General features: G+C 61.0%; 1 protein-coding gene across 1 annotated transcript; it reads left to right on the top strand.

The window, feature by feature from the left end:
• The first annotated feature begins 8,618 nt into the window (after positions 1-8,618).
• On the top strand, positions 8,619-11,699 carry PHLDA3 (pleckstrin homology like domain family A member 3). The gene is made up of 2 exons (XM_005900279.3): positions 8,619-9,289; positions 10,463-11,699. Exon 1 carries the CDS (start codon positions 8,879-8,881, stop codon positions 9,248-9,250), a length of 372 nt encoding a protein of 123 aa, XP_005900341.2. The 5' UTR covers positions 8,619-8,878; the 3' UTR covers positions 9,251-9,289; positions 10,463-11,699.
• Positions 11,700-15,732: the final 4,033 nt, after the last annotated feature.

Below are 15,732 nucleotides of genomic sequence, written 5' to 3'. Positions count from 1 at the left end.
CAACCCTCTGCCTTTGCCCTAGGGCACAGCGGGATCCCCCCACCCCTGCCTGCCGCCAGGCCCCGTGGAGGGGCCCCTCGGCTGACCCCAGGTGGAGGCGGCTCCACGCTCTTGTGATGGGAGGCAGTTCTGGTCTCTGGGTCACCGTCTGGGCCATACCCCGAGTGTCCTAGGGAACTGCACTTGGCTTCCCTAAGGGCCGACCTGTCCTCATCTCTCCGGAGGTCACCTGGCCGCACCCTGAATGCTGTTTCTGCAGCAGGGCAGGCTGATGTTCAAGGTCAGCTTCCTGTGCGCTCATGAGGCCGCCCTCCGGCACTTCTGTGTTTCCTTGTCAGTAATGGAGAGGAGCCAGGTCGCTCTATCCACACTTTCCCCAGAGAGCTCAGCTAAATACCCTTGATCTGAGGTCCGCCTTCCACAAAATACCAGAGTCTGAACATGCCTGAGCCACGTTCTTCGCCACTTTATAACAGGGTCCCCTTTCCAATACTACGCCTCTCACTTCTGTCATCAGAATGGCGTTTGTCATCAGTATTTCTACAACATTCTGCTTGGAATTACTTCCTCCTCTTGCCCTGAGATGACTTAGGCTCTTTCTCCAATGCTCTCTCCTTTCTGGGCCCTCACTGGAATCCCCTTTCAAGGTCTGTTCACGATGATGTAGGTCTTTTCCTAGCAGACTTTCCCAGACCTCTCCAGCCTCTACCCATTACCCAGTTCCAAAGCCGCTCTCACAGTTTTAGGTGTTTGTTACGGCAGCACCCCACTCGTTGGCACCAGTGTCTGCCTTGGTCTGTTCGGGCTGTTATAACATAATGCCATGGTCCAGAGGTGGGGCTCGATGGGGCTTCTTAACAACAGGACTTTACTCCTCCCAGTGCTGGAGGCTGGGAGTCCAGGGCCAAGGTGCCGGCAGATTCAGTGTCAGGGGAGAGCCCGCCTGCTGGTTCACAGACACGGTCACCTCACAAGGGGGCGGGGGCTCTGGCTTCTCAGGAGGGCACTAATCCCACTCACCAGGGCCCCTCCCTCAAGCCCTAACCATCTCCTTGGGGATTAGCCTTGTAACGTCTCCTCGACCAAGTACACGAACACGTGAACTTCTGCATGAGCTCGTCTGAGGGCTGCCTGTCTCATGTTGGGGGCTGGGCTCCTCTGCCCACACTGTGGATTTACAAAACAAGAAGCAGCTGCTTTAACAGCAAATTTGTGCATCACATCCATAGGACCAGACCTAGGGGAGGCCTTGACGGGACCCCCACCCCGACTCTGGGAAAGAGTCTAAACATACAGGACTGGTTTAAGACCAGTCAGTGCTGCAGAGTTCAGGGAGTGCGAGGTGAGGCCCCAGGCGAGGTGCCCTCATCCTGGCACTTCCACTCTATGCAGCCCGGGATGCGGTCGACTGGATGTCTTCCCAGAAGGGTTTGCACATTGGGTATGGGGGTGGGGTGGGGATGGATAGTTCCGCAAACAGATCACCAGTACAGGGCTCTGGAAGGGCCCACAGGAACAGCTGGGTGGGGCGTCTGGGCCCCAAAGCTGGGGACAGGCTGCCCTCTGCTGGAGCCGCAGCAGAAGGCCATCGGCCAGCCTCCAACACCAGCTGCAAGCTTGGGACCACCTGTCACCCAAAGCAGCCTCAGTGGGGAGGATGCCGGATGCACCTCCAGGGAATGAAGCTGGGTTAAGGCAGAGGCTGTTCCCAGAGACCGGTTGCTGGCCTGGAAGCCCCTCAGGGCAGCGTGGGGCAGGTGGAGGAGGCCCGCCTGCTGTGAGTGAGGCCAGGCCCCCTAAAACTGACCCCCCCGCCAGGTTCATGATGAATCTCTCCACCCATCACTTTATTCCCTTTCTTGTCAGGATTGAGGCGTATCAAAGCCAAGGGGGGCTGAGACCAAGCAGGACACACAGGGCCCTCCCAGTACACCCCCTCCCAGTCCCCCTTTTCCTGTCTGCAGAGAAAGGCTTTGTCTCCTGGGTCCTCCCTGATTCCTGAGTCAAGGGCAAAGCAGATGCTACCCCCTTGGAGAAGACAACCCTGCCAAGGCCAGCTCCCCGTTCCCGATTTTGGACACTTCGTGGGTTTCATTCCGCGTCCTGTGCACTTTGTGCCACGGCCTCTGTGAAGGCCTTAAATGCATTCACCCCTCTGGGGCGGGTCATTACTGCCATTTACAAATGACCCAACTGAAGCCAAGAACCAAACAGCGGCTTGGGATCTGGTTCAAGGTAGACAGCAGAGCAGGACAGAAAGGCAGGAGCTGGGTCTAGGCCCGCCTCCTGCACCACCCACCTGACACTCTTCCTTCGCTGCCATGGGCTGGTGGTGCGGGGCGGAGCAGTGCCCGCACTCTTACCCTGCATACTTGGCACAGGTCTGGGTGCTGTCTGACCTGACCCTCCCATCAGCAGTAAGCAGTGGTTATGTGACCCCTTTATCCTACAGAAGTAGTGAATGTGTAAGTGACATATTCAAAGGCACTGCCAGTGGTGGAACCAAGGCTGGAACCAGCTGTGTGACCCTGGGCCCGCCTCCTCCCCCTGGGCGTCAGCCTCTCCCATGTGAATGGAGATGTGACCTCGATTAAGTCCAAAGAAGTGCTTCTCAGGCCTGAGAACCTCCTGGGGATCTTGTGAAGCTGAGACTCCAGCTCGGCTGTTGGGTGGGGCCTGAGACCCAGCGCCTCCTGTGGGCTCCCAGGGGAGGGAGGTGCTGAGGCTGTGGCTTCCAGGCCATCCTGGGCAGTCGGGGCACCTGCCAGCTCTGATGTTCTGCATTTATGGGCCTGGGGAGCCTTCTCCCAGAGGCCATGGAGATTCCGGAGGCTGGTAATGGTGAATAAAGTGCTTAGTGGGCATTTTCTGCCCCAGCTGAGCCCCTGGCCCTTCCACTCTGTGACCTCGTCCCGACCCTCTGGAGGGCTCCTGGGCCACTCCCACTCGGGGTTACTCCTCCCAGCCCCCCTGCTCACCCTGTTCCCTGGCAGAACTCAGCTCACACCCAGGGCCCACACCAATGCTCCTCTCCACGGACATGCCAGGAGCTTCCTCCCTCCCCCAGCTCCTCCACCTCCTCACTTCTCCTGGACCCCAGTCCCAGGCTGGACAGCTACAGCCATCTCTGACTGATCTTGACAAAGGCACCTGTAGGAACATCTCACTTATCAAGTGATGAAGGTGAAAGTTCATAATCCTCACTACACGATCTTGGAAACCAAGGGCAAGCAGGGAAAACAGTCCTCTCACGCAGGAGGAGCTCCTAGGACCTGGCTCCCTTCCCCTCCATCACCCCCACCCATTTCAAGTCCATGAACCGGCTGCCTTTTAGGAGGAGACAGAAGAGCTACCTGCCAGTGCAGAAAGTGCCAGGGCGGGACAGGGACTTTCAGTCCCTGGGCAGACCCCGCACATGGTCCCCTGTCCATGACCCCTGCCCCTCCCTCTTCTGGGTGCAAATGTGTGTGAGCCAAGACCGAGCTGAGGGCTCTTGTTTCCGGGGTTGGGGGACTGGAGGGTTAGTGTTAGGGTTAGGGAAGAAGATACTTTCTTGTCTTAAACTTTTTTTTTGTTGGTTGTTGTGGACCATTTTTTAAGTCTTAATTGAATTTGTTACAATATTGCTTTTGTTTTGGGTTTGGTTTTTTAGCCACAAGTCATGTGGGATCTCAGTTCCCCAACCAGGGATCATCCAACCACACCCTCCACACAGGAAGGTGAAGCCCTAACCACTGGACAAGGAAGTCTCTGTCTTGAATTTTCTACAGCAGCCGTGCATTCAAGTGTTGCTCACACCTCAGATCCATTAGCATTGTGAAAAGGCAATTAAAAACACAGCTAGAAGCAGGCGACGTGCCCGAGTCTGCCCAGCGGTGCCGGCAGGCTGGCTGCGGCCTCTGGTCCCTGGGCAGCAGCCAGGCTTCTGATGGGGTCGCCTGGACCCGAGGCCCCAAGGGAGAGCTGCCCCGGGCTCCTCCGGCAGGGGCACCCAGACACCACAGCTACGTGGGAGAGGCGACCCAGCAGGCCGTGGCCTGACGCCCGAGGGCAGCCTCCGCCGACCCGAGCGGGGATCAGAGGCGTCAAGCCCAGACGGGAGAGGGGCAGTGGGCGCTCTCCAGACGAGGGAGCCTGGGTGAATCAGGAAAGTCACTGGGCTGGAAAGCGATTAAAGGGTGAGCGTGGGAGGGGATTTCCACGGAGAGCGACCGGCCCAGAGCAAGTCCAGGCGGGCCAGCTGCAGGCCGCGGCCCTCCTGAGGGTTGTTGCAATGCTGCCCATAAAACCCAGATCCGTGGAGACTTGAGGCCTTGATCTGGTTTCTTTTTTCTTATGTTGCCCTTTAGAAAAACGGATCCAAGGAAACCCCAAAGCTCTAGAACAAAGCGCTCTCCATCAAAGGGGTGTGAGCAGTCGGGAGACGTCTCTGGGAGAGGCCAGCTGGGGGTGTCCCCAGACGGGTGGGCTTGGGGGGACCCGGCTGTGAGGTGACCCACCTTCCTCCCCGTCCTGGGACTGCGGAGGAGACTGTGGGGGAGAAGACTCACTCCTGCCGTCTCTCCAGAAGGACGACAGCGCATCCTCCCAGACAACGCCGGACACCGCAGGCTGAGGTTAGAGAGGGAACAGACTTGTCTCAGGGGTCACGTATCCACTACTACAGACTGCTCTGATCTCCCCTGTGACCATCTAGGGGCTGTTACTGTCATTTTAAATAATATACCTGGACCTCGCTTTATCAGTTCATTTACTGTAGGTAGTGTTTACTGACTCCTGATAATGAAAGAATGGGAAATTCTTGTGTTATCTTTCTTCCTTCCAATTTTTGTTGGTTCCATTTCCGTTTTATCCAGTCACTCAGCAGCTACGCACTGAGGCCCTACTGTGTGCCAGATGACATGCTGGGTGCTGGGTCCACAGGGTCAAGAAAACACACGAAATTCCCGGCTGGCATGGGGCCTGCATTCTAATAGAGGGGGTGGATAGTAAGTAAGGAAAACATCAAGACTTCCAGAGGGAAACCAGGCAGGGAAGGAGACACAGTGTGTGTGTGTGTGTGAGGGAGAGAGAATGAATGTGTGTCTTTGTGACTGTGTGTGTGACTGTGTCTGTGTGTGTGACTGTGTCTGTGTGTGTGACTGTGTTTGTGTGTGTGTGACTGTGTGCCTTTGTGTCTGTGAGTGTGACTCTGTGTGTGTGAGTGGGACTGTGTGGGGAGGTTTCAGCAGGGTGGTGGGACAACCTCCCAGAGAAGGTGCTGCCTGAGTACAGAGCTGTGTGAGGGGAGGAGACAAACCCCGAGATGCTGGTGGGGGGGCCCCCCCGCAGTCCAGGTGGGGAGGAGCCATGGCCCCGGGGGAGGGCTGGTGGGGAGGCCTGCGAGCTGAGAGGGGCAGCTCCTCGGGCTGCGTCACAGGCCGCAGGCTCTGAAGAGTTATGAGCAAAGGGGTGACTTGCGCTCCCTTCAGTCTAAGTTTGTCCGGCGTTAATACACATCCTCTTTGTAAATAAATTAATCGTCAGTGCTTGTCCTATGGACTGAGCCTCATGATCAATGAGCACTAAAGTGAATTTACAATAAGATTAAGTAAATACTGTAGAAAACAGCAGAGATTTTACTCCCGGTTCCTCTCTGGCCCTGCTCTTGCCTCCAGCCCACCTCGTCCCATCTTCCTTTCCATTCCATTCCGGGCAGTCCCCTGGAGTGGACCGGATGCCTGCAGCTCAGGGCATCTCTAGGGCACTGGTCCCAGGACCGTTTTGTAGTCCAGCCCATTGCAGCTGCTGCAGACGGATGGACGAAGGGAGCAGACCAGCTTCCCTGGGAGAGTGGGTGCCTACGGAGGGTAGAGGGCTGGCACACGGGGACGTTCTGTGCAGCAGTCCTGCGTCGGGTCAGGTACAGAACTGAGGGAGTGCGACCAGGACCCAGCCAGGCCCCAGCCAGGCCCCAGCAGCTGAGCGCCAGCGCTGTGCCCAGGGCTGTGTTCCCTGGGGTGCTGTTCCCGGGGGCGGGGTCCAGATGCTCTGGCAGGCAGGGGCTGTCAGCACTAGCCCTCTGCCCCTCTGGAGCCGTCAGAGGCTCAAGTAATCCAGCTGGGGTCTGAACCTCTCCCAGATGGGGCCACCAGCAGAGATCAGCTCTGGGGAAAGATTTAGTGAGCCATCTCTCCTCATCCCTGACAGACCTGGAGGGCGGGACTCCCAGGTCCTGAGGATCTACGCAGGCCCCCGGGAGCTGTGGGCTGGGAACCGAGGCTTAGCTGCCAATGACCTGCCGTTTCCATGAGAGGGGACACCCTGCTGAGTTCCCTCCTGTGGCCCTCCCTTTACCCCAGTGCTCCTGTCTTTTTCCAGCCCACACTCCTGTGTCCAAAGGCCTGGCGCTTCTCCACCCAGTCAGCTGAAGAGGAGAGTGGGGGTGGCTAGTTCCCACCTAAAAGGAAAGCTGTGTCCCCAGATGCCGACACAGGGGTGGTCCTCTCAGCCACCAGAGTCTCGCCCAGTTTTGTCATTTAGAAGCTGTGTGACTTCATCTAGGTTGCTCCGCCTCTGATCTCATCGGTCAAGAGACTCAAACACATGTGAGGGTGCTCTGCAAACGTTTAAAGCCCGCACGTTTGTGAAATCCCCTGGGTCTGGAGAGAGCACCAGTGTGTCCCACGCCTGGAGAGGGAGGGGTGACCGACAGAAACCAGCTGGAGCAGAGCTGGTCTGGAGCTAGCTCACGATTCTAGATTATGCAGGTCTCAGCCGTCCTGGCGGGCGCCCCCAGGAGACGCCTATGCAGGACCGGGGTCAGGGCCTGGGCGGGGCCTGGGAGCCCCAGGAGGGTGTGGCCGGCAGACAGGCTGAGACCTGGGCCCTCACTTGAGCTCCCCCCTCTGCCGCCTCAAACATTACCAGTCTTGATGGCCTCTCTTCTCTCACGGCCAACCACGCCCTCTCTGGGAGGGTTGGGGGCTAGCTGGCCCACGTGCGCATGTGGGCGTGTGCGGGCACGTCTCCTGTGGGCTGCAGAGCTGTGGGTGGGAACTGACAGCCCTGACCTGGATGCTGGGGGGGTGCCCCCCTCCCCTGGACACGCTCTGTTCCCGTTAGGCTCCGTGTCACTGGGCAGAAGGGTGCAAACACAAGATGTGGGCACAGCATCGTTGCTGCCTACTGCTATTCCCATAATGATCCACTGCTAACAAGGGTATGTATGAACAGGCTCTTAAGAGACGGGAAGTCCTGGGGGAACGGGCCAACATAGGGTAGCATGATGACCCGGGAGAGCCTAGACTAGTCTCAGGGTTCCCATCTTCTTTTGAAGTCAGTAAAAGTCGGGGAAGGAGTAATGACTTTTTTTCAATTAATTTTTTTGGGCAGCACCATGCAGGCAATGGCACCCCACTCCAGTACTCTTGCCTGGAAAATCCCATGGGCGGAGGAGCCTAGTGGGCTGCCGTCTATGGGGTCACACAGAGTCCGACATGACTGAAGCGACTTAGCAGCAGCAGCAGCAGCATGCACCTTGCGGAATCTTAATTCCCTGACAGAGGCCCCACAGCAGTGAAACCCTGGAGTCCTAAGGACTGGGCCGCCAGGGAATTCCCTGGAATACTTCTTGAGCCTCCTTCCTGTGCTGTCACAGATGTTATCTTGCTCATTAGAGTTCCCGGAGATCAAAGCCAGTTAACCCTCCTGCTTGACAGATGAGGAAATTGAAAGATAATGAAAGTGGGCAGGACACAGCCAAGGGGAGGAGTTGGGGTCGCAGAGCTGGACAGGGCTGAGAAGCAACCGCAAAGGTGGTGTCCGCGGGAGGCTCTCCAGGCGGCAGAGAGAGGGGAGCCTTCAGCTGAGTATTGGGGGGGGGGTGGCCAACGGTGACCTGAACCTCGGAGAAGAGGCAACTGGCCCCGTCGGCCAGGCCTGGCTCCCCCAGGCCCAGGTCTAAGTGGGCGGAGCGCAGCTCTGTCAGGGGCGGTCCCAGGTCGGGTGCAGACCCGGTCCTTCCTCCTCCCCCGGGAGGGGAGGCTGAGGGGCCTCAGGCTCCTGCCTCCTAAACCACATGGGGATGGAGGCGGGCGCGGGAGGGTGGGCCATCCAAGCAGAGACCGCTGTGGGCAGCCTGTCTGGGGCCCCCACACGGAGAAATCTGCCCAAGGGGGGAGGAACCCAGCTTAGCCTGATCCCCCCCTTGCCCCCCCACCCCGCCCAAACCCCAGGACCGTCTTCATTTTTCTGATTGCGCAATGCCAAGGGGCAACTGGCCAAGCGAGGAGGAGGGTCAGTAGCTGGGGCAGGGTTCCCGTGGCCTGGGAAGCTCCAGCAGCTGTCTGGCAACCCCCCCACCCCCGGCGAGACTCAGCCGTGCCGGTGGGAGACCACGAAACAGGCCCCTCCCAAGCGGCTAGGCCTCTAGTCTAGACGACAACCCTTCCTTCCTCTTCCCACGCCCCGAGTCCAAGGCCTGGAGGTCCCCGGGAGCGGTGGACTAAAGGCCCGAAGGCCCGAGCGGTGGGACAGCAGCCCCCTCGGTCTCCGCCCCCGCCCACCCCCGCCCCACGCCCAAAACCCGCAGGGTGACCGCGCCCCGCCCCCGGGCGGGCCGGGCGCGCTGGAATGCGCGGCGGCGCAGGAGGCAAGGGGCGGGCACCGGACATGTGAGGGCACATCCCGCGAGCTGCCGCCCGGCGCGCAGACGGCCCAGGAAGGAGCGGGCGAGCGGGCTGCCGGGCTCGGGGGCTCTGGAGCCCGGGGCCGGGGCGGCGCGGCGCGCGCGGCGGCAGGGCCGAGGCGGGGCCCGACAGGCACCAGGCGCGCCGGCCTGGCGGCGGGGAGAGCCGGCGGGGCGCAGCGCGGCCTGGCCGCGGCACCGCGCGCTCCCATGACGGCGGCCGTGCTCCGGGAGGGCGTGCTGGAGAAGCGCAGCGGCGGGCTGCTGCAGCAGTGGAAACGCAAGCGCTGCGTGCTCACCGAGCGCGGGCTACAGCTCTTCGAGGCCAAGGGCGCGGGCGGCCGGCCCAAGGAGCTCAGCTTCGCCCGCATCAAGGCCGTGGAGTGCGTGGAAAGCACCGGCCGCCACACCTACTTCACGCTGGTGACCGAGGGCGGCGGCGAGATCGACTTCCGCTGCCCCCCGGAGGACCCGGGCTGGAACGCGCAGATCACCCTCGGCCTGGTCAAGTTCAAGAACCAGCAGGCCATCCAGACCGTGCGCGCCCGGCAGAGCCTCGGGGCCGGGGCGCTGGTGTCCTAGAGCGCGGGGGCGCGCCTGGCCTGCCCGAGGTCGTGCCAGGTGAGTTCCCGGGTCCGAGCCCCCCTCCTCTCTGGCCCTCCTGTCGCCTCTTTCCCCGCCGGAGGAAATGGGGGCCCCAACCTTTGAGCCCCCTCCAGGCTGGGCCGTCCGAGGGCCAGCGGGAAGGGAGAAACCTGGGGGAACGCCCAGGAGTCCAGCCTGGATCTGAACGCCGGCCTCCCCCGGGCGCTGGCGGGCTGACTGTGACCTCCGTGTCCGAGAGGAGGGTGGGCCGGCAGCCTCCCGAGGCTGGCTCTGGCCTGACTCCGGGAGGAGGCTGGCAGGAGGCTGGCGGACAGGCCGCGGGGCCTCCACCCCTGCCAGGGCGGGGCTCCTGGGCTGAGGGAGCGGGGTGGGGGTGGGGCAGAGAGGGCTGGGCTTGCCCCCACTTTCTGCTGGGATGACTGTCGCTCTCGAGTTGGAGCGTGGAATTGTGGCAGGAAGACTCCCTCAGCGGCAGGGTGCTCAGGGTTGGGACGGGAACCAAGAAGCCAGTAATCCCCAGGTGGAACTTTGGGGTGGGGGCTGGGCTGGACCTGGGACCCCCCTCTAAGGCCGAGCTGTTTGGGAATCCAGGAGATTTAGGAGGTTTTCAGGCAGGCCACTCCAGCCAGGGGAGGTGGGCCTGTCCACCTGCCCCTGGTGTCCAGCATGTGGGCTGGGCAGAGAAGGGGCCTGGAGGAAGGGCTGGGCCCTGGCGGTGGGTGGCTCGGGCCACAGTCTGTTGTCTGTGATGCCGTGATCTTCTGTGGGCCGTAGGGCAGGGGCAGGGGGCAGGCCTGTGGTCAGGAAAGCGGGGCAGGGACCAGGGCAGAACCAGAAGCCCTGGCTCGCCCACCCAGGAGGAAGGGTCTAGTTTGTCCTTCTGGAAGGAAACTGACGTTACCCCCTGCCCCCCGAGCCCAGCCCCCCCATTGATGGCCTCTCACTGCGGTGGGGAGCCCTATGCAGTGGGGGGCCCCGAGCTGCCGGCTGACAGGCAGACCCCGGGCCTTTGAGCTGGATCTCTTTTGCCCCTGGCCTCAGGGACCCGGAGGGAGCAGCTCCCTGCGGGGGTCACAGGGGGGTGTTCTGAAATGCGGGAGCAGGTCCGGGGACTCTGCACAAACAGCTCCTGTGGACACGCTCCCCACCACACCTGCTTCCGCCCTGATGGCTGTGCTTCCTCTCCAGCTTCTGGGCCCCCATCGGCTCTCGGAGCGTGACTGTGCTCCTGACTGTGCTCCGAGTGGCGAGGCTGCGGCTGCGGACACCCCCGTGGAGGAGGCGTTGGAGTCACGGGTCAGCGGGAGCCAGCAAGGAGGGGGACAGCCACGGAGAGCTGAGGATGAGGATTCGGCCCCGGGCGCTCAGGCTCTCAGGACGTGCCTGTCCCAGGCCCAGCCTCTGAGCTCCAGCAAAGCCCCGACCCGCTGCGGCCCTGCTGTCTACTCTGCAGACTGTCCGACCCAGGCTTGGTGCTGTGCCTGCAGGAGGGCGGCCCCCGGGATCGCTGAGCCACCATCTTAGGACTTGAGAGGCCCGCCTGGGGACCACGAGATGAACCCCCCAGGCTCAGCTCTGGATTCACCGAGGCCCACTCTTGGGGTCGTCTGCTGCTTGGGTCCTTTTCGGGACCCCCACCCCTCCAGGCCCCTCTTTGCACACTTCTTCCCCCCTCCTGCCCATCTTCCCCGCACTGCCGTGCCAGGCCTGGAGGTGGTGGGGTGGGTAGAGGCTCAGCCATTACCATTTCACACCTGTCCCAGAATCTGATACCCTGCAGAGGGCAGTGACCACGCTGTTCTCCGAATGAGAGTCTTTCCCACAAAGACCTGGTATTGGGAACATCCCTCTCCTTGCCTCCACTTTCCCAAGGTAAACCCCATCCTGAAATCTCCAGCCTGGGGAGGCAGAGACCCTGCAATCCAGAGAACACAGCCTCAGAGGTGCTGGAGGAGGGACCCTGGGGCCTGCATAGGCCACTGTGGCCTCTGCTGTCCTCCTGGGAGGCAGCCGTGTCTCCCCAGTGGGGCTCGTCCCTTCGTCACTCACACACTTGGGCCTGCTCCACTGACATCACAAGTCTTCTCCACGTGATGGTTTAAAAGGAATCGTTTCAGCAGCAGAGAAACGGAGGTGGAGACAGTGCTACCCTGAGTGACACAGGGACGGCCCGTTGGCTGACCCACGTCCGGCCTGCCCTGTTGCCGTGTGGCGGCTTCAGAGTCCGATGGGGCAGGGAGGCCGAGTGTCCACCACAGGGGTCTGGAAGCCGCTTCCAGCCCTCTTGCTCCCCGCAGGCTCCTCCTCCCATCCGGTTACGACTCCTGTCCTTTGTCCCCGTCCCCCAGAGCCCTCTGCAGCTTCTCTTTTCTCCAATATGTGAACCTCATCTTACAATTGAATAAGAACTTAAGGTACAAAGACACTTTCACAGATGCCTCATTTGTGCTCATTAGGCTGTCCACCCAGCCCACGATGCAAATAAGCACCCCCGCCCGGGCTGGCTCTCGCTGTGATCAGTCGGTGGTGTCTGCCTTGAGCCTTGGGAGAGAGTGTGGAGGCCAACGGCTCTGTGTGTGGGTGGAGGGCGAGAGACCTTGGTGTTGCCACTGCGTCCTGGACTCAAGCTATGTGAAAGGCTTGGCTTCATTCTACTGTAAAACAGCAGCTTCTAAGATAGATCCTGGCTTTTTCCAGCAAACCCAGGGAGGTGTCCAGACACTCAGAAATGGGAGTGTGTTTGTGAGCAGATGGGATCAGGGTGTGGGACATGCTCGTCTGGCAAACAAGCCTCTTGCAGGCAGGCCCTGGGGGAGTGGAGACAGAGCACCTGGTCTGAGCTGAGTCCAGGAGGCGAGCAGTGGCTGCTGTGCCCTCGAGGGGCAGGTGCCGTGGGGGGTGTCCTCAGCAGAGCTGATGGGGGGTCATCCTGGAAGGCTGGCTGTGCAGAGTAGTGAGGGGCATGGCCGGTGTCGGGGGAGCTTCAGCTCTTGGCCCTCTCTGCTTTTGGGGAACACCGCCCTGTCGGCTCCAAGTATCCTTTGGTTCCTGTCCAAGCCCACTTGGGCTGCTCCCTTTGCTAGGAGGTCCTGGCCCCTCTAAGGTTTGTGCTGTGGGTCCTGGCATGGAGTATGCTGGAGTAGCTGGTGGATGTCTGGAAAGGGAGAAGCACTAGGAACCCCAGAGCGGGTGGGGCTCAGACGTTCCTGGGGTGTCTGCTGGGGAAGAAGGTCCTCTCCTGGGATCAGGGGTACCCTCATGCTCTGCCGAGGGGGAGGAGCCTGGGCCCCGTGCCAACCCCCGGGAGTGCTCAGCTGCACTGCTGAACAGGGTCAGGGCCCCCCGGGGGCCCTGAGAGGCCCGGCTGTGCCCTGTCTACAGACAGGCACAGGGTGGAAAAACCTCGCTCACAGGAGGCCTGGGTGGGGCCTCGCCACTCTGCTTGCCCGGCCGCCCTGGCCTCATCCCTGCCAACCCCTGAGTCATCAGTGGGAAAGTAAGGCAGGGCGAGTTCTTGCAGGTGGGGGTGGGGGCCTCTGTTCAGGTGAGCAGGGTGGGGTGGAGGCTCAGACAGCCATCCTGTGGCGGGGACTCGGGGTGGCGGGCGGGAGCCTCTGGAAGCGGGGGTCTGCAGCAGGGGGAGCAGGCACTGTGCCCCGACCCGGAGGCCCTCTCCCAGAGCTGGGGGTGCAGAGGCACCTTGGCGGTGTGCCCACCAGGCCCAGTGCAGGGGCCCTGGCAGACCCTGGCCTGCCGTGCACCTTGCTGCAGTAGTCTGGGCTGCCCCTCCCAACTGCCAGAGTGTACCGCCTGGGACGCGGCTCACCCTCCCGACTGGAACCTTCCCTGGTGCCCAGAGGACGTCCCGGCTCCCAGGGGGTGTGCCCTCCACGGCCAGGCGTCTCCTGTGTCCGTCCCCACGCCCGCAGCTGGGACCCCTGCACAGGACAGGCGGGGGCCCTTGTACCCCCACTGCCCCCCACCCTGGGGACTCTCCCTGCTCTGTCCAGGCCTCAGAACCTCCCTGCTCCTCGGCCATGGCCCCCCGTCACCACTGGGGACGGCCACTCCCGCCCTTCTTGCGCGCCACTGAGTCCCTGGGACTCGGTAGGTGCCTCGTCATCTCAACGGTGACTGAGCTGACTGACTCCACGGGCCCACGTCAGCACAAGGGAGTCATCCAGCCACGGAGGCTGTGGATTCAGAAACAGGTTATGTGACCTGCTAGGCGTCCCAGCGGCTCACCGGTGGGTCCTGGATGTGTGCCCTGAGTCCATGCCAGACAAGCCCTTCTCGTAGGGTTAGCGGGCGAGTGGCCAGGGAGAGGGGCTCGCAGGCAGGTGGAGAGGGTGAGAGCAGAGGCTGGGGGCTGAGAAGGGGCATCGGGGGGCCTGTGTGGAGGGCACTCGCGGAGGGACACTGCAGTCAGGCCTTGACACAGCACTGGGTCCAACTCCAGGAGGGGACCAGCAAGGGGCCCCTCCACTTGGGAGGGTCTGCATGAGCTCGCAGGGGCAGCCCTGGGCAGGACCCCCTGGGGCAGCAGAAGGGCCTGGGGCGGGGCAGTGCGCGTCCTGTGTTGGCTCGAATGCTCCGTCTCACGACCTGGGCACAGGGCCCGTCCTGAGGGTGGGGCCTGGGCTCTGCTGATGGACCCTGTGCTGCGTAGCCTGCTCCTGAGACCCACAGGGGGCCCACCTGCTGCCGGGGTGAGTGGGGACTCCCCTGGTTTCAGCACTGAAAGCTCTGTGTCCCCAGAATGCCGCAGGCCGTCAGTCACCCTCCTCCGCACTGCCCAGGGTCAGGAAGCCTGGCCCCCCGCTTTCCTGATTTCAGCTGTCAGGCCTGCCCTTGGCCCAGAGCCCCGGGAAGGTCCCCCACAGAGTCCTGGGCTGTGAGCTGCGGGGCAGGGGCCCAGGGCACTGCCACCCCCGCTCCGGCCAGTGGGGCGTCCTGCATCCTCAGGACACACAGACTCCTGGCCTCAGGGAGGAGGGGGTGTCCCCAGGCTGCCCAGTCAGCTCTGCCTCTGCTTCATCAGTGCTGAGCCCGCCCCCCTGATTCTGCCTCCCAGAGGTCAGGGAATGCAGGGGAGATGTGGCCGGGGCAGAGGTGCCAGGGCTGAGCAAGGTGAGTTGGTGCAGATCGCAGGTGCAGCAGGGAGCACAGAGGAGGTGCTGACTTGGGGCCGCTGGCCTGGTCCCCGCTTCTTCCTCCAGGCAAGGGAGAGCCTGTTGCCAAGCTGCTGTTCTTACACATAATCCTTTATTTTATTACAGACATCCATTCATTGAGGCAACTGTGAAAGGATAGAAAATTATAAAGAAGGAAACAAACGTCACCTTGGTGTTTCCATCTTTCAGGGGTCATCTTTGTCAGCTTTTCGCTGTATTTCCCTCGACACTGACTCCTCTCTAAGTGTGTGTGATGCTTAACTGTCACCTGGTTTGCGCCACACAGGGTCGCACTGTGGGTGCTCTGTGTCTTCATTTCTAACGTGTTGTCCGCTGCTATGAGACCGCGACAGGGAGCGCTTCTACTGCTGTTTGTTTGCCATCCAGCCCCTCCTCAGCTGGAAACCCCCACGCCCTTTAATGCTTATCTCTGTGTATAAGGATGCAAAGAACATTTGCCTATTTGAATCTCTCTGTGTCTCTGGATGTTTCTTTCTGAGAATATTGTTTTTTAATTTAAATTTTCTTTTTTTTTTTTTAAATTGAAGTACTTGAAGTACACTTTTGAAGTGCATTCTCTTAAAAAATTACGTTTCAGGTGTAAAATATAGTGACTCACAATTTTCAAAAGTTATACTCCATTTATAGTTTATTATGAAACATTGGCTCTATTCCTTATTGTATGTGTATCCTTGTAGCTTATTTACTTTATGCATAGTAGTTCAGTCCTCTTCATCGCCTACCCCTGGGTCAGCCCTGACTTCCTCCCGTTCTCTGTATCCGCGAGTCTGCTCCTTTTCCGTCATGTTTGCGAGTTTGTTGTATTTTCTAGACTCCACATGTAAGAGGCATCACACCGTATTCTTCAGGAGAATCCGTGCCGTGCCATGGCTTCATGAGAGCCGGGGAGTGTGGGCGTGCTCCTTGAGGAGGCTGGTGGTCGCAGAAGACAGAGATGGATGGTGGGGGCCGGGGCTCAGGAGGGATACGGGTGAGGGGCTGGTGCGGAAGCAGCGCTGTGGGCCGGGTCTGGAGCCCGACCCGAGCAGGCGTACGGGCGGCAGCTGAAGCCTGAGCCCTGATCACAGCCCCGAGTGCGAACCCCGCCGTGTCTGCTTGCTGACATGGTCTGCCTCCTGGATCGCCGTGAGTCGTGTGGAGAGAGCGCCTGTAAAAGGGACAGCACTTGGGGTGCACAGGCCATCTGCGGGCACAGCCCCGGGTCACTCTCCACCAGCACTGCTAACCAGGCCCCTCTCCAGAGGCCCAGAGCCCTGCGAGCTC

The sequence above is a fragment of the Bos mutus genome, chromosome 16 (genome assembly GCF_027580195.1).
Source record: "Bos mutus isolate GX-2022 chromosome 16, NWIPB_WYAK_1.1, whole genome shotgun sequence".
Lineage (NCBI taxonomy): Eukaryota > Metazoa > Chordata > Mammalia > Artiodactyla > Bovidae > Bos > Bos mutus.
This window is presented reverse-complemented; position numbering and strand designations above follow the sequence as displayed.